Below are 27,008 nucleotides of genomic sequence, written 5' to 3'. Positions count from 1 at the left end.
TTTTCCAGTCCTGTGGCCACTGCTGAGTTTTCCAAATTTGCTGACATATTGAGTGCAGCACTTTGACAGCATCATCTTTCAGGATTTGAAATAGCTCAACTGAAATTCCATCAGCTCCACTAGCTTCGTTTATAGTGATGGTTCCTAAGGCCCACTTGACTTTACATTCCAGGATGTCTGGCTGTAGGTGAGTGATCATACCATCATGATTATCTGCGTCGTGAAGATCTTTTTTGTAAGTGCTTCTGTGTATTCTTGCCACCTCTTCTTAATATCTTCTGCTTCTGTTAGGTCCATACCATTTCTGTCCTGTATTGAGCCCATTTTTGCATGAAATGTTCCCTTGGTATCTCCAATTTTCTTGAAGAGATCTCTTGTCTTTCCCGTTCTGTTGTTTTCCATTTCTTTGCATTGATTGCTGAGGAAGGCTTTCTTATCTCTCCTTGCTATTCTTTGGAACTCTGCATTCAAATGAGTATATCTTTCTTTTTCTCCTTTGCTTTTCGCTTCTCTTCTTTTCACAGCTGTTTGTAAGCCTTCCTCAGACAGCCATTTTCCTTTTCTGCATTTCTTTTTCTTGGGGATGGTCTTGCTCCCTGTCTCCTGTACAGTGTCAGAAACCTCCATGCATAGTTCATCAGGCACTCTGTCTATCAGAGCTAGTCCCTTAAATCTATTTCAACTTCCACTGTATAATCATAAGGGATTTGATTTAGGTCGTACCTGAATGGTCTAGTGGTTTTCCCCACTTTCTTCAATTTAAGTCTGAATTCGGCAATAAGGAGCTCATGATCTGAGTCACAGTCAGCTCCAAGTCTTGTTTTTGCTAACTGTATAGAGCTTCTCCATCTTTGGCTGCAAAGGATATAATCAGTCCGATTTCGATGTTGACCATCTGGTAATGTCCATGTGTAGAGTCTTCTCTTGTGTTGTTGGAAGAGGGTGTTTGCTATGACCAGTGCATTCTCTTGGCAGAACTCTATTAGCCTTTGCCCTGCTTCATTCCGTGCTCCAAGGCCAAATTTGCCTGTTACCCCAGGTGTTTCTTGACTTCCTAGTGGTTTTTTTTTTTTAAGTATAGTTGACTTACAGTGCTGTTACTTTCTACTGTACAGTAAATATGTACTATATATACTTATATCCTTTTTCATACACTTTTATTATATTGTAATTTATTTATCACAGGCTATTCAATATAGTTCCATGTGGTATACGGTAGGATCTTGTTGTTTATCCATTCTATATATAATAGTTTGCATATACTAATCTCAAACTCCCATTCCATCCTTCCCCACCCACTCTCTTCCCTGGCAACTCCCAAGTCTGTTCTCTATGTCTCAGATGGTATTTGGGTTTTGATTTTAATTTATTTAATGATTAATGATGATGAACATCTTTTCATATGCTTTAAACCAGTTGTATATCTTCTTTGGAGAACTGCCTATTCATAATCTTTGTGTTTTTAAAAACTGTGTTCTCTTTTTATTGTTGAGTTGTAAGAGTTCTTTCTATACTCTGCATACTGCCCTTATCTGATACGTGATTTGGAAATATTTTATTTTTCTCTGAGTGGTCTTTTCATGTTGTTGATACTGCCCTTTGATCCACAAAAGTTTTAAATTTTGATGAAGTCCAGTTTTCTTTTTTCTTTTCTTTTATAAAGCTATTTGCATTGAAATAAGATTGCTATCTTACATTTTAAATTCTTGTTGTCTCTCAGTTATGCGTAGTCTGGATAGCTTTTAGTCATAATTTAGGTAGTAACCTGTCTCACTTGTGGCTCCGTTGGTAAAGAATCTGCCTGCAATGCAGGAGACCTGGGTTCGATCCCTGGGTCTGGAAGATCTGCTAGAGAAGGGAATGGCAACCCACTCCAGTACTCTTGCCTGGAAAATTCCTGGAGAGAGGAGCCTGGTGGGCTACAGTCCATGGGGTCACAAGAGTCGGACACAAATGAGGGACTAAACCACCACCACCTGAACCTGTCTCATTAATGAGATGGAATATTTGTTCCCTTTGGCTGCTGTGACAAAATTGCCACAGATGCAGCAGTTGAAAATAACACAGGTTTATCACTGTAGTTCAGAAGCGTGAGGTGGATCTCACCAGGCTAGCATAAAGATTTTGGCTAACCAATGTCTCTCTCTAGAGGCTCCAGGGAAGAATCCCTTTGCTCTTTCCAGCTTCTAGAAGCTCCCACATTCCCTCGGCTTTTGGCTCTCTTCCTCCATCTTCAAGCCAGCAGTGTTGGACCAAGTCTTTCTCACATTTCATCACTGTCATCTCTGACTCTGTCTCACCTTCCCCTGTTTATGGGGCCTTTTGATTACACTGGACTCACCCTGGACAATCCGTATTTCAAAGGCACCAAGTTAGAAAATCTAATTCCAGCTGCAACCTTAAAACCACATTCAGTAGGTAACATGTATTCATAGGTTCTGGGTGTTAGGAGGTGGGCATCTCTGGGCAGGTACCCTTCCTGGATCACAGATGACCCTACTGCTGACCTGCTGCTGAAGCTGGGGACTGCAGGACATCTATTGACAGCTCATGACGTTGCCCATATCTGAAATAAATTGACTGTAAATATCTTTGGTCTTGTCTCTACAAGCCTATTTGGGTTGTGGCAGAAAGTGTGGTAAATATGGAAATTATTTATTCTTCATGATCCTGTTTTATAATCACTAAACCAGCATAGATAGCAGTCTTCAAACTGGCTTCCTACAAGTGGTCATGTGGGCAGGTACTTACTTCTTCAGGGACAGCTTGGTGCAGGGAGAGACACTGGGCTTCTGACTTACATGGATCGAGGACAAGATATGAGCCCATCCTGCTTTATTTGAAAGGTCACCGGAATTCAACTATTAGTACATCCCCAAAACTAGACTCCTATTAATACGCAAAAAACATCTGACTTCCCGTGGCTCAGCGGTAAAGAATCCGCCTGCCAATGCAGGAGATGTGAGTTTGATCTCTGCGTAGGGAAGATCCCTTGGAGAAAAACAGCAACCCACTCCAGTATTCTTGCCTGGGAAATTCCATGGCTAGAGGAGCCTGGCAGTAGAGTCCGTGAGGTGGCAAAGAGTCAGACAAACAACTTAGCGACTGAGCATGCATGCATACGAAACTTTGCATTTGTACTCTTGCCTGGAAAATTCCTGGAGAGAGGAGCCTGGTGGGCTACAGTCCATGGGGTCACAAGAGTCGGACACAAATGAGGGACTATCAAATATCTCTAAAAGGAAGATTGATACTTTTTTTAAAAAATGAGAAAAATTAGTCCTTAAAAATCTCTCAAGTAGTTTAAAGACACTTAGCCATACTGTTTCAGAAATGATAATGCCTCGAGGAGCACATGTTAAGTGTTGCGCATTTTAAAATAAATTTGTTGGTGTGATGCTAGAAAAAAAAGAGTTCCCCCTCCCTAATGCTGTCGGAAGGCACCAGTAAGAGGCTACCGGTGAATTCTGTCAAGTCTTTCCTTTGATTAAAAGGAAAGCGAGAGAGTGGACAGGCTCACCTGTTTACTGCTAAGCTTCCTCCCCTGCCCACATCTCCTTGCCTGAATAATCATGTGCCACATCTAGACAAGGAGGGAAGACAAATAGAGCAGCATGTGCATCCTCTGAAGGATATACGTGAAGTCTGAATTCTTCCATCTGTGTGCACTGAGGTGTCTTTTATCATGGGACATCTAGATAGTGAAAACTCAGGTTATTACTAAAGAGGGCAGCAGGCAATTTTGGAAGTGTCCTGTCTCCCTGTGACAGAGGCTTTGCAGCTAAGTACAGTAATTTATGTTGAAAAATTGCAGCTGTCAGAGTGTCCAAACACTTCAAGGGATCTGTTTCTAACTTTGCATTTTCATTCACACATTCTGATGTATAAGCTTCTATTACAAGAAAAAAAACACACACACACAGCAAGTTCTAGAGGTATTTTCTAAATTGTCATAACCTGGTTTGGGTACCATTCAACAAAAGTAAGAATTAGGGTACAGATTATCATTAATGGTTCCTTTGACCCTCCCCAAAATCAACAGAGATCTTAAGGAGGAAAGAAATGTTAAAGAGATCTTTATTTGAATGAGTTTAGGTGTCTAAGAAAAAAAAAAAAAATGACCCACAGATGGAAAAAAAGGATTCCAAAATATAGGGAAATATATACATACTAACAAAAAGTATGAAAGGCAAAGGGAAGCCAAGGCAGTTAAACTGAGAACTACAAGTTGCTAATAAAAGGCACCAAAAGTGCATAGTTGAAGCTCTATTTGTAAGTGACATAACTAGTGTAACGGGGCGGGGAGAATGACAGATGAAACCCACACTAGAATAAAGAGCCTGAAAACTTTGATTCTAATAATCTATTTTTGGCCACTTCAGCTATAAGCTGCTGGCCCAAAGAAAGATGCTATGTTGCATACTCAAAACTCAGTGACTTAAAACTATAGCCTCTCGCATTGCTCATGCAGCTACAGCTCAGGTAGGATTTGGCTAATCTAAAACGACTTGTTTCACAGCACCTGCTGTGTCACTGCTCTGCCTCTTAAAATAAATCGGCGCGGCATCTGGATGACCATGCTCCTGACATCTCTCTCTGGACTTAGTGCAGCACATTCTTCTCAGCTCAGTGCCAGACACTCAAGATAGCAAACAGAAACATGCCAAGCCTCCCAGGACCCACGTTCTGACTTGGTGCACTGTCCTCTCTGTTCACGTATCATTGGCTAAAAGTCACATGGCCACACCTGAGTCAAGGGGCAGCCTCTGCTCTGGATGAAGAGTCTTGCAACTCTGAACCACATTTTGTACCCAAGAAAGTCTCTGGTATAGGCAGTAAGATAATCTAAATCAGCTTATAAAATCTTCCAGTGAAATATTTGGGAGAGAAAAAAAAACCCTCTAGTTTTTACACAACTCATACATCAAACAGAGAAGGCAATGGCACCCCACTTCAGTACTCTTGCCTGGAAGATCCCGTGGATGGAGGAGACTGGGGTCGCTAAGAGTCGGACACGACTGAGCGACTTCACTTTCACTTTTCACTTTCATGCATTGGAGAAGGAAATGGCAACCCACTCCAGTGTTCTTGCCTAGAGAATTTCAGGGATGGGGGAGCCTGGTGGGCTGCTGTCTATGGGGTCGCATAGAGTCGGACACAACTGAAGCGACTTAGCAGCAGCAACAGCATACATCAAAAGTCACATCTTCATCCCCTAATTCTTCTATTCAAAAAGCGATCAAGTTATAGGAACATCTTTACTGTTTTTACACCTTAAAAAAAAAAGGCCAATGTTCACTTCATAGCTGTAGATGTATGTATGTGTGCATGCTCTGTCATGTCTGACTCTTTGCAACCACGTGGGATTTTCCCAGTAAGAGTACTGGAGTGGGCTGCCATTTCCTCCTCCATAACAGCAATAGGAACTTGAGCATATTTGTTGGAGAAATGTGTGAATGAAGCTGCCTTGGCCACAAGGACTGAAATCATTGCTTTGCTAATCATGAGATCCCAGATTGACCATCATTAACGCTAGCTGGACATTCTCAAGGCATCATTTTCTCACATGGGCAGTTGACTATATCAATCAACGTAAATAGTTCAGTGCTGTGGGAGTAATAATCTAAAGCCTGATTTTTGCTTACAAAGGATTAGTAACAGCATATAGTAAGCTAAATGCAAAAGTATCCTATTCCAGTTATTGTATTTTCTCTTCCTATATTTGCCAACTATTCCTAAAATACTGCTTTCATCCAGTCATTCCTTGTAAAAATTTATGCACTGGTTTTCTATTGCTTAATAGTCTAGAATTCAACTCTTGTTTGATCCGGTTCTTTCTAGGCCCATCAATCCTGTCTCTTGAAAGAAAATGTCACTTTGCAGAAGCATAAATATTAGTGGTGACATTTGAGTGTTTGTCGTGGAATACTACTGAAATGGGGACAGGCTTACAGGGCTGTTAGGGGCCCATCTCTTCTCCCTATGTCCCAACAGCCAAGACACACATTTTTCTTTTTTTTTTTCTCCAACAGATTTATTTATTTAAAGGAATGGATTTTGAAGAGAAAAAACATGGGGCATAGAGGTATGGAATAGAAAATAAATACAAATGTAAGCGGTTTTACTAATTGGTTTATAACCACAAACTAGTACAGAGAATGCCCTGTACAAAACACAATGAAGGTTCAAAGATGGAGGTGTTTCCTTAGGCAAGGCTGAAGACTGCAGTCTCTGGTATTTGGAATTTAGTCTGCATCCTTGTTTTTGGATGGATCACTGGGTGTGTGGCACAGTCCATGCTTTTAACCAGATTTGAACAGGAGAATGGCCACTTGGCCCAGGTAGAAGTAGATGAAGTGTTTGGTTTCATGTGTCACATAACTACTGAAGTTCCTCCCCACGATGCAGTGCCAGGTGGGGTTGTACTTCTTGTCAAATTCCTTCTTGATATGGGCCTCAATATCCTTCTCTATGTTATACTTTTATCAGAGGGATAACAGCACCACAGCCGCACTGAATCCTCATGAAAGAGGCACACGAGTGACTGAATTACAGGAGTTACAGGAATGAGAGCTGCTCACTTCTCAGAAACTGCAGCTCACAGAAAACCAACAAAGGCACGAGACACGGACCATTTACTTATGAATGTGTAAACCTCAGGAAAGTCCACATTATTCCTACAACATGTTGAAAGTGCTTCAGAATTCACACAATACTAATTTTCTTCTGGTTCTGGTTAAATTATATATACCAGTTTATCACAAATGGTAAAATCTGTAACTCTGTTCAAAGTTTTAAAAGATTACTTAAGAATGGTTTCTTGTATTTCTATGCCACCTTTATAGTTCTGGTTTCTCATTTCTTAATTAGTAAATTCAGCGTGCAGGTTCTATCCCAGGCTAATTTATACACTTCCAGAAGGAACGGCCTCTTGAATCCACAGAGTGTTGAGGTGGGGAGCCCCCAACCACGTCAGATTCATTTCAAATTGAAATTTGTTAACAAATTGAAAAATAAAGACCATATGATTATCTCAATAGATGCAGAGAAAGCCTTTGACAGAATTCAACATCCATTTATGATCAAAACCCTCCAGAAGGTGGGAATAGAAGGAACATTCCTCAACATAATAAAAGCTATATATGAAAAACCCACAGCAAACATTATCCTCAATGGTGAAAACTTGAAAGTGTTTCCCCTAAAGTCAGGAACAAGACAAGGGTGCCCACTCTCACCACTACTATTCAACATAGTTTTGGAAGTTTTGGCCATAGCAATCAGAGCAGAAAAAGACATAAAAGGAATCCAAATTGGAAAAGAAGTAAAACTCTCACTGTTTGCAGATGACATGATCCTCTACACAGAAAACCCTAAAGACTCTACCAGAAAATTACTAGAGCTAATCAATGAATATAGTAAAGTTGCAGGATATAAAATCAACACACAGAAATCCCTTGCATTCCTATACACTAATAATGAGAAAATAGAGAAATTAAGGAAACAATTCCATTCACCATTGCAACGAAAAGAATAAAATACTTAGGAATATATCTACCTAAAGAAACAAAAGACCTATATATAGAAAACTATAAAACATTGGTGAAAGAAATCAGAGAGGACACTAATAGATGGAGAAATATACCGTGTTCATGGATTGGAAGAATAAATATTGTGAAAATGAATATATTACCCAAAGTAATTTATAAGTTCAATGCAATCCCTATCAAGCTACCAACGGTATTTTTCACAGAGCTAGAACAAATAATTGCACAATTTGTATGGAAATACAAAAAACCTCAAATAGCCAAAGCAATCTTGAGAAAGAAGAATGGAACTGGGGGAATCAACCTGCCGGACTTCAGGCTCTACTACAAAGACACACATTTTTCAAAGAAAGCAGAGTGAGCGGTGCATTGTACATTTTAATTGCTTTAAGATGAGTAGTAGGTTTTAGGGAAAGAGAGCAGCCAGAGGCAGGGAACATATTGTGGATATTAAATATGGTATACTCAGATATATATAGAGACTTAGACCCTAAACTTTCAAACCAGTTTTCAAATTCAAAGGCAGATACATGAAGAATGTATCATGCATAATAATTAAAAGTCTGCGTTCTCATCTCAAATAAGTCTTGAAGACTGGCCAGGATAAAGGACTTTGTAACTTTAATACTTATTATTACATTTGAAAGTGGTATGCTTAATGATTATTTGAATTCAATATCACTACTTTGGAGCATGTGGTTATTCATCAAATCTTTTTTATTATACAGTCAACATTCAGAAAACAAAGATCATGGCATCTGGTCCCATCACTTCATGGGAAATAGATGGGGAAACAGTGGAAACAGTGTCAGACTTTGTTTTTGGGGGCTCCAAAATCACTGCAGATGGTGATTGCAGCCATGAAATTTAAGGATGCTTGTTCCTTGGAAGGAAAGTTATGACAAACCTAGACAGCATATTAAAAAGCAGAGACGTTACTTTGCCAACAAAGGTCCGTCTAGTCAAGGCTATGGTTTTTCCAGTGGTCATGTATGGATGTGAGAGTTGGACTGTGAAGAAAGCTGAGCGCCGAAGAATTGCTGCTTTTGAACTATGGTGTTGGAGAAGACTCTTGAGAGTCCCTTGGCCTGCAAGGAGATCCAACCAGTCCATTCTAAAAGAGATCAATCCTGGGTGTTCATTGGAAGGACTGATGCTAAAGTTGAAACTCCAATACTTTGGCCACGTCATGCGAAGAGTTGACTCATTGGAAAAGACTCTGATGCTGGGAGGGATTGGGGGCGGGAGGAGAAGGGGATGACAGAGAATGAGATGGCTGGATGGCATCACCGACTCGATGGACATGAGTTTGAGTGAACTCTGGGAGTTGGTGATGGACAGGGAGGCCTGGCATGCTGTGATTCATGGAGTCGCAAAGAGTTGGTCACGAGTGAGCTACTGAACTGAACTGAAAGAGAAAGGATTTGCATAGCAGGATAAACAGTGGGTCATTTGAATTCTTTGTATAAACAGTCATTTTAAAGAATTTAAGGATACATTCACTTTCTTACATGAATTCATTTAGAGTTATTCAAGATTCATCCCTTATTGCTTTCTTCAGCCTCACCTACTACAAATTGGTATTAACTTCCTTTGCTTTGTTTTTCAATCTCAAACCATACTTGGACTAAATAGTTCGTATCTTCAGGACTACATAATTAAGACTGTCTTCCATGAGTCTCAGGCCAGTACAAACCGTGGTCTATGAAACCCAACCTGATTGGAATCCCTGTTTTGACTCATAAGACTCCTTTTGTGAGCTGATTTGGTTGGACTGACTAACTGGACTTGTCAAGATAATCGAAAACAAGTGCATATGGCCACACACTATGAACCCACTTGTTCAGCTAGAATGTTTCTGAGAGTGACACCAAGGTGATAGAGGCTTGGTGCACCTCACGTAGAATTCACCTCTGTCTCCCATTAAAGCTCTTCTGGCTGAAAAGCTTCAAAAATGGAAAAATTAGAGAATTAGGGCTTGGAAAGTGATGTAGAGCTGTTTGCTTGGCTGTGGGTTTGCATTATTTTGTGATTATTTTTAACGCCCTTCTAGAAGAGCCTACAACTTAGGGAAATTAAAGGCTAGAGATGGTAATTGCTCATTTCTGGGTCTCTTGTATGACCAATAATAGAAATACAGTCTCTTACCAATGTTAATTCCTGAGGCCCCCAAGAAATATGCCTTGTCTGGGGAGTCTGGGCCCAGAAACACCCCATAACTGTGGAAGATAAAACAGCCAGTTCCCTTCAAAGTTTGTACACAAATAAAGACCTCAGAAGGTTGTTTCCTTCCGCTGGCTTGTGGCAAGAGCCCCATCTAAGTAGATGAACTTCGTTTATCTTCTGTTTTGTTGCTTTGGTGCCTCTTGTAATTGACTGAGAGAGTGGTGACCTCCTCCGGTGCAGGAGAGCTTACTCTCGGAAGTGATGTTTCTCCATCAGGGCGCCATAGGGGTAAATAACCGATTATGCGCACAGAAAGAAACTCCTACATTTAAGCTTTTGTAAGGAAATGGCAACCCACTCCAGTGTTCTTGCCTGGAGAATCCCAGGGACGGGGGAGTCTGGTGGGCTGCCGTCTATGGGGTCACACAGAGTCGGACACGACTAAAGTGACTTAGCAGCAGCAGCAGCAGCAACTTAAAGTTGCATTAGTTTTTGGCTGTTGTGGTTGTTTTTAAGCAACATGTGTAACAAATACTTATTACGCTTCTATCCTATACACACATGACAGGAAGTGCTGAGGATTCAGGGATAAGTCTGGTTCTCAGGAAGCTAAGACTCCAGTGGACCATGCTGTTGGCTATTAAGTGAGCTCAGTGTCTACTCAAACACAGACTATCCCCAGTTAAGCTTTTCCTATCCAGAATATATGTTTTGTTTTGTTTTTTAACTCAAATATGAAGCTTTACATTTTCCAGTTAAACATCTGTAATTGGTTTTATTTGTTCATTTGTTTACATAGTAGCTCTTGTAAAAAAAACAAAAAATAATCGCATACCATAAAATTCACCCTTTTAAAGTATACAGTTCTCCCCATTGCTTTTGGCTCCTAACTTTAACTTTCAGGATCATTGTGAATCTTGCTTCTTTCTTTAGTTTACCTCTCTCAGTATTTTGTCATCCACTGACTAATCTTACGGGTTTTATTCCAAGATGATGATACAGACTTGAATAGGTATAGTTCCAAGGACAGAACCTTGCATTATTCAATGCTTTTCTAGAGAGCTTCCAATCAGTCCTCTTTGGGGAAGGTACTCACTATCTGAATCCATCTGTCTATATAATCCTATTTTAGCCCACACGTCACCTTGTTAATCTTGACGATATGTAAAAGGATAATCTCTGAAAAGTAGCCCATTACTGAAGCATGATTGAACCATCCCTGTCAGTGATCTGAGTGCAGCAGACAGAACCCGTCCCAGTGCCCTGAGCTCAGTTTCCTGTGTGACACACAAGACCCTCTTCCCAAGGAGAGCTGAGTCACTGATGCTGCACCGTCTTCTCCAGGTAGAGATCAACTGGTTTTTCCCCTTTGCTCAAATGTAGCTTTGAAGTCCCTTTCTGTTACTGAATTTAAGCACTTTTTGGTTTTATGATCTTTCAGATCATTTACTTTTCTATTTCCCCATCTTTTAAATTATTCGCTTAAATAAAGGAAACCTTTCAACGTTTTCCAGTGATGAGTCCATCCTCAGTTATGATGATAAGATGGTAATATTTACTATTAATGGCAGAGGATGAGATGGTTAGAGCATCACTGACTCAAGGGACATGAATTTGAGCAAACCTCAGGAGGTAGGGGAAAACAGAGGAGTCTAGCGTGCTGCAGTCAATGGGGGTCACAGAGAGTTGGATACGACTGAGCAATTGAAAAGAACAATGATAAAATGTAGAATCCTGTTGTTGGGAGGGGTTTTGTTTGTCTGTTTGTTCTCTGTTAGTATACAGCACCCCAGCCATTGGGATTGCTCCCAGCTAGCTTTCATGACAATTTCAGAATACCCTCATGGCCTCCATTGGCTCCAAAAAGATATCACATCCACCCAGGTTTCCTGCTTTGGGCAGTTTATCTGAAGATTTTTCCTCCCTGTCCCTTCCACATTTGAGTTAAACGCCTCTTATCTAAATAATTTATACATTTCTTCCCAGATTTTTGCCTGTATTGTATTTCGAGCCAGAAAGCTATCGTTTGTTTAATGTCAGCAGCTAGTGAATATTTGCTTCTTCCTGCCTCTTTTTCTTGGTATAATTTTCTTTATGTGAGGGCAGCATCGTTAAAGTAACACAGTGTCTGTAACAGCATGGATCCAGTCATATTCCCTCGCTCTTACACTAAGGAAATACATCTTGCAGTTGGCAAGCAGTTCTTCTTGGGACCTCTTGGCAAACTGGTAACTGTCTTCTGGGGCTTTTCCTAAGCATTTAACAATATTTAGGTAGAAAGACAATAAATGCTAACGCCTTTATTTGATTAGGGATTTTTGAGGAGCTTAGACAGTGACGTGAGTACTGTTATGGTGCAGTGTAAATACCGTTTCCCACTCTGATTTTCTCCCTTGGCTCAGTTCCTGAAATTCGAAGGGAGTTCCTTTCTTTATAATTTGTGTTAACAACCCCTTGTTCCTCCTGCTGTCTGGATCTTTCCTATCCACTGTAAATTGATTCCAGCGGGAGGGAAGGCAAGATAGTAAATCAGAAAGTCGATGCTCTCATTTCCCCTTTTGTTTTATTCAACTCTAATTACACTTTATTTTCCTATAGTAGCAGATTTTCAAAGTTACATCTTATGAATTTCAATAATTATACATGTAAACAATAGGAAAAAAGAAGACTTAACTTCTTTCCCCTTCGGTTCACACCTAGAATCTCATATGTGCCATAATGAGATAAAGATAAATCCTTTTCTCAAAAAGATGACTGTGATTACCAAATAACACCATTCACAAATTTGCTGTTTTAGAAATGAGTAGATGCATATTGCAGAGAAAGGAAAAATGAGGTTTTTTTCCTATTCTTTTGTAAGACTAATGTGACTAGGTAAGGCCTCTGGCGGCCTCCTGGTCCAAGAAAAATGCCCTCCTTGCCTTTAAAGCCCCAGCAGGCCATAGCTCCCAGAAGAAATAATTATTTAAGCATCACTGTTCTGACCTCTCTGGGCACATTCAGTTAGTCAAAATGCATTAGTACACTCCATGTTATACCATGGTTTTGGGTGCTAGAAGAAGAATATTACTCAACATATATTAAACTCTTATTCACGTGCCAGGAAATGAGCAGAAACCTTGTTCTTTCAGGGTATTTTTTTCTGTCTGCTCCTGTTGTTATTTCAGAGGGAGAAGGCAAGGATGGATCTTGGGATGATCAGGTGTGAGAGAGATTTAATCTCTGTGTGAGCCCTAATTTCCAGAACAATAACACCACCTGCTTCATCTGTTTGTTACAAGGACTGTGTAAGTTAATTCAGCTACAGCTAAAGCCAGTTCACAGCTCAGTCATGCAGACCTATTTTTAAAGTTAAGAAGTCAAGGAAGATGAGTTTCTTCCACAGGTCAGCCACAGTACTAGGCACTGAGAATACATGTTGTTTTGGGGGGAAAGTCATTGGTGATCTTGTACAGTTTCAGTGAAGTAACATCTGGGTGTGAAATGAATGGAAATTGAAAAACAGGTAAGGAATCCCGGTGTCTGTTCTCTGGCGTGCTTAAGAGAGATGGGTGGAGAGCTGCCAGGGGTCGGAGTCAGGGAAAGAGTGACAGAGTCTCAGGTGGCAGAGCCTTGAATTCATCTTGGTGGTCAGAGTAAGAAGGGAGGAGATGGAAGAGCATGAAGAAATGAGAGGGTGCTTGGCAGTCGGGGGGTCGAAGCTGTGAGCCGGTTGGAGACAGTGGGATCCAGAGCATCAGACAGAAGAGATGCTTCCCTCTCTATGGTGACCAGGGGAAGGGAGAAATTAATTGACTGAATGAAACTGTAGCTGTTGGGAGTGAATGCTGAGAAGATGCTGAGGCAGTTCTTCTTGGACTTGTTTCCCTAAGAAGTTGAAATAGAATCATATGCTCAGAGTGAACAATACAAGGTAGAGTGTAGGAGGTTTTGAGTATGTGGAAGTTTTTGAATAGTAGTTATCAATTAAAAATGGCTGACCAAGAAAAGAAAGAAAGATGGCCTCAAGAGAGGACCTAGCAGAAGTTGAGTGCTTTCTCTTTGTCTGTTTCTAGTCTCACTGTGGAAATAACTGAATGGCATCCAAATGAGAACAGGAGAGACTACTAATTTATAGTCACTTGCAGAGTGGCCCAACGGCAGGCTGAGGAGTAGGGAAGCTTTATAGTGGGAAGTGGAAGACTTGAAGTCATCCTGAGTAGTGTCTTGGCCTGGAGAAGCTGCAGGCCAGGCTAGCTAGAAGTGGACCCTCCTACGTAATTGATTAGAGGAACAGGTTTGAGGTACAACTGTTAGCATAACTGACTCCATCTTGGGCCTGGACAGTTCCTCCTGTCCTTCCACTGACCCTACTTAGGACTGTGTGATAAATCATGTCTGTTGTCAAGGGCTTTGTAGTTAATAGATATTGTTTAACAGTCACTAAGTCCAGATGGCCTGTATGCTTTGTTAGTCTCTAGACAATGACATAAACCTTTGCTGATATATTCCCAGTGCCCACAAGACTAGTGACCCATTCATAAATCTTGACCTAGAAATGTGCTTCCTGTTCCCAAGCACATACCCCTAGACCCTAACTATGAAATTGTCCCAATGGCCCCTTGGTGGTAAAGAGTGCAGCTTCGAATGCTTCTGAATGTTGACTGCCCAATGTTAGCCTCTAAGTCACTCTACACTACACTGATCCATCAATTATATGGAGCTTCCTGCCTCATTTTTTTGATCTCAAGTTACCTTCTCAGTGTGGTGAGCACTTCTCATTCCCCTCCATCCTCCAATATTTGGATTTCTTTGGCTGGTCTAAAAGTTGAAAACAGGGACAAAAATTAGGTAATTTGTCAGTTATTGATCAAGTCTCAGCTACTTGGGTTCAGTTATTGTGAAATTATTGTTTGGCTTCCTGGATTATTAATAGATGTAGCAGTCTGACTTCCTAGGCTGGTTACTGTAGATATGAGGTTGGTTTCCTGGTCAAGTTTTTGCAGGTTGTGGGTCAGAGATTCTATTTTACATGTGGTCTTTCCGTTGTCTATTTGTGTATACATTCTCTCACCACTTTATCATTCTGAAACTTAAAAGGTCCTTCTGCTTAGAATCTATTTTTCCTTTGTGTGTGTGTTAGTTGCTCAGTCGTGTCTGACTCTTTGTGACCCCATGAACTGTAGCTTGCCAGGCTACCCTGTCCATGAATTTTCCAGGCCAGAGTACTGGAAGTGGGTTGCCATTCCCTTCTCTAGGGGTCTTCCCAAACCGGGTATCGAACCTGAGTCTAGTGCATTGCAGGCAGATGTTTTACCATCTGAGAAGATAGAACTCAAGAGACAGAAGGGAAAATAGTAATAGTATAAGAAAACAGTAATGGTATAAGCATAAGGAAATCTACAGGAATACATTGTAGGAACTAATGGAAATTCAAGCTGTACTGTAAAGGAAAAGTTTTTTTTGTTGTTGTTTTTAAACCACATCACTTCCCGCCTTGCATAAGGTGAATCTAGGCTGTGTAAGTGGCAGAGCAGGCCTGGTGTTTCAGGACGTAGAGACTTAGGACCTCACCTAGCGAGACTGAAACTGAGATCCCAGGCAGGATGAGGGCTGTCTCAGCTACCTGAGACTTGATTTCCAGTCCAATGTTCTCGTCTTCATTGATCTAAGAACTTCCCATCATCAAGCATGTTGCAGATTTCTTCTTCAAATCTAGACTCACAGAGTTCAAATAATGTAGAATATTAACCCAAACCCTCCATCAGTGACTCCACGGAGCTGTATAAAACCATGATGAACCTATTGTGAAAACTTACTATTCAAACTAGCTATTCGGGCTTAACAAAAGTTTAAGGTGAATTTAAACTTAGAGATGAATAACCATATTGCATGATAAATGTTAAGATTAATGTTATATCAGAATATACATACTTTCAGGATTACTGTTAAAGAAATTCCCTTGTTCCCTTAAGACATGTGAGGAACAGTTTCTCTGATAAGAGAAACAAGCGTGTATTACCACTGATTGATTATATAATAAACCTTTACCTTGCCTCTCTCCACATAATGAATCTTTCTTCTCCTTACTGCCTGATGGGAAAATTTAATGGGATGTTTCCTCCGGTAGTAAAACCACTGAGCCATAGACAAAGTGCTTTTTACAACTAGTGAGGGAAACACCTTGATACCAGCTAGGAAGAGTCACGACTTCTACATAAATGTTGTGCTAAAATGAAAACCTTAACACAACACTTAGTTTATCCGAAACACATTTCTCAAAGTTTTGTCCATGGATATGTGGTATTTCATGACATGAACTCAAAGGATGGAAAGGAACTCAAAGGGAAATAACGGGAACAGGACTCTGGCCATGCTTCTTCCCCCCTGGTGCTTCTGGACTCACCTTTCAGGTGGCCGAGAAGCGATATTAAGTTCTGGAACACCTGGGGTTGGCATGCCTCAGTCATCATAACCATGTAAGGAAATGCTGAGTTCTAGGAAAAGAAGTCAGTAAAAGATCCTCAGGATGGATCAATACCAAAGGAGTGTGGGTTGGTCTGTGTCTTGGCTTTCTGAATGCATTACCTGATACCTCGACCCTGGGACCTGAGTGGATGTTTGTAGAACAGACACCCAATTCCTGGTCAACAGTCATTCTGGATCGGTACCAACGTCATTCTCAGTCTTTATGTTGGTTGTTTTATTCAGATATTCATTTATTCATTCAATAAATATTCATTTATTCATTCAGTAAATATTTATGATAAGTCCACCTTAGACAGACCCAGTGCTCTACTAACTATGCAGTACAGTGGAGAGCAAAACAAGCCCGGTCTCTCCTGGGCTTCCATGATTCTGAGTAGTGAGTGAACTTTAGAATTAATATTTTTAAGATAAGTACTTTTGCATGATGTAAACAATTAGGGATTTCTGGTTTTTACTGGAATTTGTCAAATTGGCAGACTAACTTCTACAAATTGAGAACAGCTCTACGCATAATTATAAAATAGCATTCCTCACCTCATTTTCATAAAAGTTTTTTTGTTCATGGCAGCAAGGCTTTACATTTGCAGATAACCGTTAATTCCAGCCAGGAGCCCTGCCAGCATGTGCTATAATATCAGTCTTGTACTGTGGAGCACAGCAAGTCCATTACCACAACGAATAATGGATCAGGGTAACCCCCCTTCAGGCATTCTTACTGAATGCCTGCTTAGTCCAGTGTTTCTTACCTTTGTAAAACTCATGACTCCTTTTAATAAACATAAAAAGATCAGTCTTAATGTCTGATTTTCACAATAAATTTTACACTTAACACAAGTGCAATTCTAAGAATTTTTTTCAAACTCTACATATCCCCTAAGAATTTAGTCTTTTGCATCACGAAGCATATGAATGTCTATGTAGATGACAGTAACTGGCCTTTGTCATATAGTTTTAAAATGTTTAAAAAAATAAAATCACAGGTGTACAAAGAGATATTTCAGGTATCCTAAAATGGCAATCAAATCAACACAACAGAAATTTACTATACTCTTTTTTAAAAAGGGCTTTAAGGGACAGTTTTCCCCCATTGTAATTACATTATCTCTTTAACTCCAAATGTCATGAATTAGTCATATGGGAGAAACTTAGAAGACAGTATAGTATTTTTGTATTTCCTACAGTGATCTAACTATTTCTGAGACTGTGTAAATCCCTTTGCACACTGGGTTTTGGCTAAATCAAAATAGAAAGTAGATCTTTTTAACTTAGTATTTTAGAAACCAGTAACATATATCACATACCAGGAGCATGGCTTTTGCAGTTTTTCACAAGCGTCATGTTTGAAGGTGGAACTACATGCAGTGAATTGCACTGTTAAAAATTTAATGTTTCTGCCTGCAGAATGTACCAGTATATTAATTTAGTGGTGCATTACAACTCTGCATTTGAGGATCATGAGCTTGTATCAGCAACCCTGGTGGGTATCTTCTAATAAGGTTCAATATGATTAATATATGAGCCTTTTATTTTAAAGTAAAGATAGCTTTTTACTTAGATTTTACATATTTCTCCATGTTGTATAAAATCATTTACATGCGGATTCTTTACCAACTGAGCTGTCAGGGAAGCCCCATAAGCTACCTTAAATAGTCCTAAATAAACACATAACCATTCTTGCATTGCACATTATAAGAGCCGTACTAGACTAATTACTGCTTAAAAACGCATTTTCCTTTTGTGCAAAACTTTTAAAAATCTGTCCCTTTTTAATTTAAAATATTAGAGCAGCATAGAGAGAAAAAGATCTACCAAAATAGCAGCCGTAGTAAACAAAGTAGCATTTATTGAGAACGTTGAAGCACATTTAAATCCTGAATCAAGAAGAGATAGATCACTCTTTCAGGCAAAATGCCCAGGACGGTGCCAGGAAGAAGTCCACCAGGGCGTCCATCAGAGACAGATGTGTGTCCAGATGCCTGACTTCATGCCTGGATCTATAGATCTCTCTTGTAAAATGTTTAGAAGGAAAGACAACCTGCCAAGATGGCTTCTTCATCCCTTGACAGGGAAACAGGGACTGAGTCGGGTTGTCTGTATCTCTGGGCTTATTTGGAAGAATAAGTCTTCTATGGAATGAGGGCTGGAAGAGACAGAGTTTATCAGTTCAGATTAATGCCTTCAGCAACTCGGAACCAGTCCATAGTCCTGCAATGCATTCTGTAGGAAATGCCCCTTTGATTCCAAAGACAGAAACTGCCATGTCCATCAGTGAATAGAAAATGGGACGTTCTAGCACTAATGGAATGTGACTGTGACACAGGAGGCTTGCTGTCCACTGCTCAGAAGTGAAGCCACCCTGAAGCCAACATCAGAGACAAACATTATTCCAGATCCATCAGGCAGCCACAGTGCCCAAGGAGAAGTCACTCAGTAGTCACCCCTTGGAAAAGCTTAACTATTAAGTGCATAGAACAGAGACAGCACAATCATGTCCATCATCTCTGCAGCAGGGGATCTGCCCATAATTGGAAAACATCACAGGCATCTTAGTGAGCGTTCGTGAGTGAGGTCCACGGGAGCTCAGATCAGACACATTTTTCGAGATGATTGAGATGTTCTAGGAAGAATATGGGGAGAGATAGTTACTGCCCCAGATTGCTTCTCGGGGAAAAAAAGGTCTGATCAAGAGCAGAAAATTGAGAAGTCACAGTTGCAATCATCAAGAGGGTGGTTTGGGATGCTCCATCTGCTACTGATAGTACCAAAGTGAGGAGCTTAGATCTGCTCATCTGCAAGGCACAACCAGGACCAGAATCAGAGGGGCCTACTGGTGAGGCGTTTTACTGACTAGGTGCCAGATGGCATCAGAGGAACCAGGCATGGATCTTTCTGTCAGCCTAGATGCTAGCAAATATATGGGATTGTTTATTTCTTAATTACTAATATAGAAAATATATTCTTAAGCTGCTTCTGTATGTATATCAGTTCAGTTCAGTTCAGTCGTTTAGTCGTGTCCAACTCTTTGCGACCCCATGAACCACAGCACGCCAGGCCTCCCTGTCCATCACCAACTCCCGGAGTTCACTCAAACTCATATCCATTGAGTCGGTGATGCCATCCAGCCATCTCATTCTCTGCCGTCCCCATCTCCTCCTACCCCCAATCCCTCCTAGCATCAGAGTCTTTTCCAGTGAGTCAACTCGTCGCATGAGGTGGCCAAAGTATTGGAGTTTCAGCTTTAGCATAAGTCCTTCCAATGAACACCCAGGATTGATCTCTTTTAGAATGGATTGGTTGGATTTCCTTGCAGTCCAAGGGACTCTCAAGAGTCTTCTCCAGCACCACAGTTCAAAAGCATCAATTCTTCAGCGCTCAGCTTTCTTCACAGTCCAACTCTCACATCCATACATGACCACGGGAAAAACCATAGCCTTGACTAGACAGACCTTTGTTGGCAAAGTGATGTCTCTGCTTTTTAATATGCTATCTAGGCTGGTCATAACTTTCCTTCCAAGGAGCAAGCGTCTTTTAATTTCATGGCTGCAATCAGCATCCGAAGTCATTTTGGAGCCCAAAAAAATAAAGTCTGACACTGTTTCCACTGTTTTTTCATCTATTTCCCATGAAGTGATGGGACCAGATGCCATGATCTTTGTTTTCTGAATGGTGAGCTTCAAGCCAACCTTTTCACTCTCCTCTTTCACTTTCATCAAAAGGCCTTTGAGTTCCTCTTCACTTTCTGCCATAAGGGTGGTGTCATCTGCATATCTGAGGTTATTGATATTTCTCCCAGCAATCTTGATTCCAGCTTGTGCTTCTTCCAGCCCAGCGTTCCTCATGATGGACATATATGTATATACTTGTGGTTTAACAGTTTTAAAAATGATTCAGTTTTTTAGCAATGATTGTTTTTACTAAATAGATTGTTGTAAATTTGGCTATATCATGCCAGATAAATATCACTTCTTAACCTGCAGCTTTGATATAACTTTCCATTCCATTCGTTCCGTTCCGTCGCTCAGTCGTGTCCGACTCTATGCGACCCCGTGGACTGTAGCCTACCAGGCTTCTCCGTCCAGAATTATATAACTCAGGCTTTGAGGAATGATCTTTTTTTGATATAACCAAAAATCATCATTCTCCATCCCTTTTTTACATAAAAATGTTATAATCATCTGATTTGGATAAACCTGATGTCAGATATTTTGAAATATTAATTTTCATTCTGATAGTTGACAATACAGCGACTCATTACAAATTAATTTTTTCCATTTTCTCTAATGATAGAGATCACGTTTTTTAGAATTACAAATAAAAGCCCTGGCATATAAGCCTTCTTCTATACCATGAGATAACTTTACCATATTAAAAGTGAATGTAGATTAGCTGCATTTCAACTCAATTTTTACCTAATGCATTTCCTATAGATATAGCATAACTTAGCGACTAAACAACAGCAGGGCCAAATGGACAAAGCTCTGAGCCTAGGATCCTAACTGGTCAAACTGCGAGCAGCTTCATTTTTACCTATTAAACCGCTGAACTAGATCACAGTCATGGACCCTTCCAGTTTAGAAATTCTGTGATAAAAGAAGTCATCCCAATTCATATACCTGACGGGGAGAAAAAGACATTTGAAAATTTAACATGTGAGAATATACATGCCACTATTCCACTGATACAATAAATGCTAACTAGAAAGTCTTAAATTTGAGCCTGGGATAATATAATATGCAGCCTTTGTATGCAAATAGTTAATGCAAAGCAAATTCATCAAGAAAGGAGAAAAGTTAACGCTGCCAGCAGGAAAGGATCCATGGTATGAATATTGAAAAGTGGATTGATTATTACAACTAGAGCCGGAGGGAATATATTACTTGTGCATTAAAGTAGCTTGCTTTTAAGAATGGCTAATATTTTCAGACTCATTAGAATATTCATATAGTAAGATGCCAGCTATTTCTAATGTGAAATATTATCATTGTGTATCAGAGAGAAGAAATTAAAAATGGAAATAGGTCATGATGAAATTTATTAGAAGCAAGCCGTATACATTTATACATTTATGGACAAAGAAGACACTGTTTTATTACCCTCACTATAACAAATCATTTCTGTTAGTAATAAAACATTTGACAGAAGTGTGGGTCTTTCCTACTAGACAGTGGGCAGACTCTCACTAACTGAAATTCTGTTCTAAAAACAGCCACATAATCTAATGAACTCTGCTTTGATCGTAAACACCTATCTACTGTTTCCGTTTTGTCAATATTTTTCCACAAGGCAGTGAAAAGCCACTGTGACCATTGGGGTTTCATTTTCAAGAGTCTCACAAGAGGTTCAAGCTGAGAGTTATCAGAAAGATCATCTCTTATTAGAGTTGATGTTGCATGTACTGATGCCCCTGGTAGGAAGAGCACAGGAGGTAGTGGGAGGCAGTCCCAGGGAACCACAGTTGACATGGAATCTAGAGAGAGCGGGGCCAGAGGAAGCAGGGAGCCAGGCAGCAAGGGAGATGCTTTCCTGTGGGAAGCAGACATTTCATCAGCAAGGGGGCCCCAGGGGAGCAGTCGGTCTGGCAGAATTATTAAGATTGAGCCAGAGTCTCAGAGAGATTTCCATGGCCCATCAGAACTTCGATACCGTTTGCAAACTCAAGGACTCACAGTCCTCGGATTAATTTAACTAAGTGTTTCCAGCCACAGAGGGCAAATTAGCTTCTAATGGCAGCCGCCCTTCACTACTAAGATTTATCAGTGTGTACGTGCAGAGATTTTTCTGATTCTTAGGTGGTGAAAATAATAGTAAGTTTTCTTTTCACATATTGCTGTGTATATTGGGGGCGGGAGATAGGGATATGTGTAAATATGAATGCTATTATAGGTTATTTGTTGTGTTTTTTTTAAAAAAAAAAAAACAACACCCTCATTGTAACCTAACAGGGCTATCTTGTGTTCAGAATTTGTAAACCTTTCTCTAAAGTGGTCCTCTTCTTCCCTTTAAGGAGATGTTCCTTCTACACATGGGTTATTTTGAAAATCTGTACAATTCTGTTTTTGGTTTTTTCACTTATTGTTAAATGTAACAAGAAAACTTAAATACATATGATGATGTGTGTGCTCAGTAACTCAGTGGTGTCCAACTCTTTGCGACCCCATGGAATGTAACCCGCCAGGCTCCTCTACCAGGCCTTCGCCTCCTTTCAGGCTCACCTGGCTTTATTTTCATGGATACCCCTGAACTTGTCCTCTCCAGTGTCACAAGCCAAAATGTGTCTTTGTCTTCATGATTTCCACACTTTCACCACTTTCATCTACACCCAAGGTGACAGCTTTAATCTGCCTCACGTTCTGTCACCAGTTGAAATCTATACGGTTATCAATAAGGTTAACAGGTCCCTTCACCAATTAGAACAACGTATATCCTAGTCCTTACAGATGTCATTACATATGAAGTATTAATAGACCGGGCGTCCCACGTGGCACAGTGGGGAAGAATCCGCCTGCCATCACAGAAGACTCAAGAGACTCAGGTTTGATCCCTGGGTGGGGAAGAATCCACCTGCCATCACAGGAGACTCAAGAGACTCAGGTTTGATCCCTGGGTGGGGAAGATCCCCTCAAGTAGGAAATGACAACCCGTTCCAGTATTCTTGCCTGGAAAAGTGCATGGACAGAAGAGCCTGGCGGAGTACAGTGCATGGGGTTGCAAAGAGTCAGATGCAGCTGAGTACAGAGCACATAAATGGGCTGGTTTATAGACTGATTTAATTGAATCATATTCAAATGAGTTAAGTCCTTGAAAGCACATTTTGGGGGCCGCCACCATCTTTTTCTGACCCCATGCACGCCGTTCTCATCTCGTCCCTCACAGCATCCCATAACAGGCCTCCCAATATGTTTATGCCTTTTTCTGAGCATAATGTTTATATGCTTTTTATTTGTCAGTCTGCTAAGGGTTATCTGATTTGACGGGTAAATTCGAAAACCAGCATAGATTGTGTGGATGTCACCTGCAGGTCTGAGATTGATGTTAAGTAATTATCCTTTGCTACCTCACATATTCTTTTCTTTCTTCACTTTTCTATGCCATATCCATCTGTTTGATGGACTTAGAATAATCTCTGTTGACATTTGAAGGATAGAAGCAAATGCCACTTCAAAGCTGCCTCCACGCAGATGAAATGATGATGATAACACAACAGATTTTGAATACTTTGATGGAGAAATCAAAGCCTTTTATCAACATTAACCCCTTCATCCTCACAGCAGCTGTGGTAGAGGTAACCGGGGACAGGTATTATTGGCATTTTGTGTATAGATGCTGAGGTCACCTGAGGAACTTTTAGCAAAAACCTAGAATCTTACAGTGGAAAGTTCAACCCTGGTTTTTTTTTTTTTTTTTTTTTTTTGGTACTTGAGGCCATGAGCACAAGATGACTTGTCTGGTGTTCTGCAGCCAGTCAGCAACAAATTGGGATGAACTTTGCCATATGTAGTCAGTGTTCTCCGCCTTGTGTGAATGTTTTGGGGGCACGCCAGCATCCATAGGTGGCAGGGCAGGGCCCCAGGAGGCGAAGGAAAACAGAGCAAAGTAAATCAGCTCGGAGCAGCATTTGGACAGACTAATGTCCCCCTCTTTGCATGCACGTTTAAATCTGATATGGACTCTTCACACTGAAAAATTTGGGGCCAGTTCTACATAGATCATTCATTTTTCCACCAATAATGAATGTAAACAGGTCACATTTTATGGATTTGGAGGGCCCTTTTTTATTTCATAAACCCAGAAAGTATTTTTTTTCCCTAAAAATAGCTTTATTTGGCTCTTTAACTGCAACCTGGGGCCTGTGAGTAGAATTTAGTGCATTTAATGACCTAACACATTTTCTTTTTAACAAAGAAAAACGATAACTTTTGTTTATTTTGGAGAAGCCTGAGCATTTGAAAGTCCTAATGCTGGGAGGCATTTTTCTAACTGGCCTAATCAGCCTTAATTCCTCCAAGCAGCAGCATTTCCTTGGTCTGTTTTTCGGACAGCAGGCTGTGGAGACAGGACACAGGAAATGTGGGAGATGGAAGAAAAATTGAACATCAGGAGCCTTCTAATGAAGGCTCTAATCCAAGGGCAAGGAGAATGTGTGACTTCTGAGAGATGAAGATAAATGCAGCCACTTTCAAATAGAATTATAATAGCCCTTCCTTAGTCATTTGAGTTCAAGGAAGAATTAGTTGTCAGGATAGAGAGGTGACCAGTGCTCACCTTGGGAGGAGTCTTACAGATGAGGATTTTGAGAGATAACATCCTGAAAGAAAGGACTTATTATCAGAGCCCTGCATAACAATGAGTAGTAAGTCTCCTCTTATCACTGCCCAGGCGCTGAAAAGTTCTGGGACATAATTCAGGTTAATTTTCAGGTTCCCCTGCATCAATAAGTGTAAGTAAAGGTTGTCCTTGCTGAGCTTCAATAGGTTGACAAAGGAAGGACTCCTTCCCCCATAGCAGGCTGAGCGCTCTGCATCTCTCTTACATGCACGCGTGCTAATTCGCTTCAGTCGTGTCCAACTCTTTGTGACCCCATGGACTGTAGCCTGCCAGGCTCCTCTGTCCATGGGATTTTCCAGGCAAGAATATTGGAGTGGGTTGCCATGCCCTTCTCCAGGAGATCTTCCTGACCCAGGGTTCGAACCTGCCTTTCTTATGGCTCTTCCAAGAAACTGTGATGCAGGTATCAAAGGCCAGCCAACTTCTTCCTCAATTTGGCATTCATTGTCTTCCATTCAGATTTATTTTAAAGCCCTGCAAATCAGTGAGCATCTGTCTCTTGCTTTGATTCTTATAATGGCATCACTTCAGCTTTGGGGGAATCAAGGTGAACAAGATGAAAACCCTTTCCCTCCACAAGTTCGTAGCCTGTTTCCCAAATTTTTGTCTAAATTTTAACATTAAAATATTTCAAACCTAAAGAAAAATTTTAATACAGAAAAATCTATATACTTTTTACCCACATTCGGACACGACTGAGTGACTGAACTGAACTGAACCAGCTATTGACATTCTCCTATATTTCCATTTCTCTGTGTGTGTGTGTGTATTTTGCTTTCTGAACCAATTCAGACTATGCTGAATACATGATATTTGATCCTTGAAATTCTTTACCTTGTATCTCCTAAGAACATTTTTTCCTGTGAAACAACAGTGCTATTATTTTCTGTTCCAAAAAAATACAGCATTGATAGAATAGTGTTATGCAGTCTAAACTCATATTCCTTAATTCTCCCTATAATGTACTCTTTGTAACTTAAAAAACCTACTAAAAAAAAAAAAAACATGCATTGTATCTAATTGTCATGTCAGTTTAGTCTCTTAAAAATCCAGAAAAATCTCTTTTCCCTCTTTCTTGATATGACCTGCTAGCTTGTCAGGTGCTTCATAGTCTGCATTACTCTGACACTTTCCCCATGTTTATGTTCAGCTGAAGCCTCTTTGGCAAAAATTATTACAATAAGTGAGGCTGTTTTCACCCCAGCATTGTATCAGTAGGCACATAATGTCAGTTTGTCCTTTTACTGGTGATGCTAAGCTTGTTTGCTTGGTTAAGATGATGTTCACAGGATCTGCCTGATACCTTTTTTTTTTTTTTTCCAAATAAAAGTACTACATGGAGTATTACTTGGAGACTGTAAATATCTTGCTCCCCAACATTTTACTCAGTGGTTTTAGCATCCAGTGATGGTCCTTACCTGAACCAGTTATTACACTGGAAGCTACAAAATGATGCTTTGCTAATATTCCATTTCTGTTGCTAACTCCTTTAGTAGTTGACAGTCTTCAGTAAAGAAGTTTTCCTGTCTCCACATGCCTTTGGAGATTCTTTTTACTACAGAACATATCATTTACAGTGTTACTCTCAGTATTCTCTATCTCAGCAGTGTAGGAGTGTTCCCTTTGCTCCACACCCTGTCTAGCATTTACTGATTGTAGACGTTCTGATGATCATTCTGACTAGTATGAGGTGATATCTCATTGTAATTTTGATTTGCCTTTCACTAATAATTAGTCATGTGGAGCATCTTTTCATGTGCTTTTGGGCTGTCTGTCTGTCTTTGGAGAAATGTCTATTCAGATCTGCTACCCATTTTTTTTTTTTTTTTTTTTGTGTATATAACCAAACTGCAGTTTATGGTGGAATCAAATCCAGATGCTGACTTTTTATCATTAAAATTATAAAGCAGATAGAGAAGGACATAGAATCAATCAATTTTCATTACCAAGACTACTGATTGAGGAGGAAATAATGCCATCTGACTATTTCCAAACAATAATAAATATCTCTGCATCATAGAAAGGCCAACACACTTCTCAGAAGCACTTGTTTTATTAATCAACTGATGAAACCAGAAACAGATCGATCTTATTAGAAAAATGCCCCTCCCCCAAACTATAGATGCTATAAATCCAGGTACCTAATTTAAAACAAATTTTAATAGTTTATTTTCTGCCCTTTTATGACATAGCGCACTTTATGGACACGAGTTTGAGCAAACTCCAGCAGATGGTGAAGCACAGGGAAGCCTTGCATGCTGTAGTCCATGGGGTTGCAAAGAATCAGACACGACTGAGCAGCTGAACTGAATAATGACTGAAAAATTCTACTGGCCATTTCTTTTTACCTGTTTAAGGTGTCCATGTGTGTGTTTGTATGTGTAAATATATGTATGGCTGGATAAAGACATTTATTTAGTAAGTATTTATATAGTTCTTAATATGAAAATAACACTCTAATAGTTCTGTTGCTGTGGAGATACAACATAACTTTCACTGCTTCTA

General features: G+C 40.2%; 1 protein-coding gene across 6 annotated transcripts in view; it reads left to right on the top strand.

Moving 5' to 3' along the window:
* TPK1 (thiamin pyrophosphokinase 1) overlaps positions 1–27,008 on the top strand; it is a 392,426-nt gene that overhangs the window by 341,382 nt on the left and 24,036 nt on the right. The window contains exon 10 of one of the 6 annotated variants that reach the window (XM_055421432.2): positions 6,033–6,085. The exons of the other annotated variants lie outside the window; for them this stretch is intronic. Coding sequence (XP_055277407.1) covers positions 6,033–6,046 — 14 coding nt within the window. The 3' untranslated portion in view covers positions 6,047–6,085. The remainder of the gene's footprint in view (positions 1–6,032; positions 6,086–27,008) is intronic. 6 annotated transcript variants of the gene reach the window in all.

Source organism: Moschus berezovskii, chromosome 3 (genome assembly GCF_049115385.1).
Source record: "Moschus berezovskii isolate FMDL1 chromosome 3, NW_MosBer_1.0, whole genome shotgun sequence".
NCBI lineage: Eukaryota > Metazoa > Chordata > Mammalia > Artiodactyla > Moschidae > Moschus > Moschus berezovskii.
This window is presented reverse-complemented; position numbering and strand designations above follow the sequence as displayed.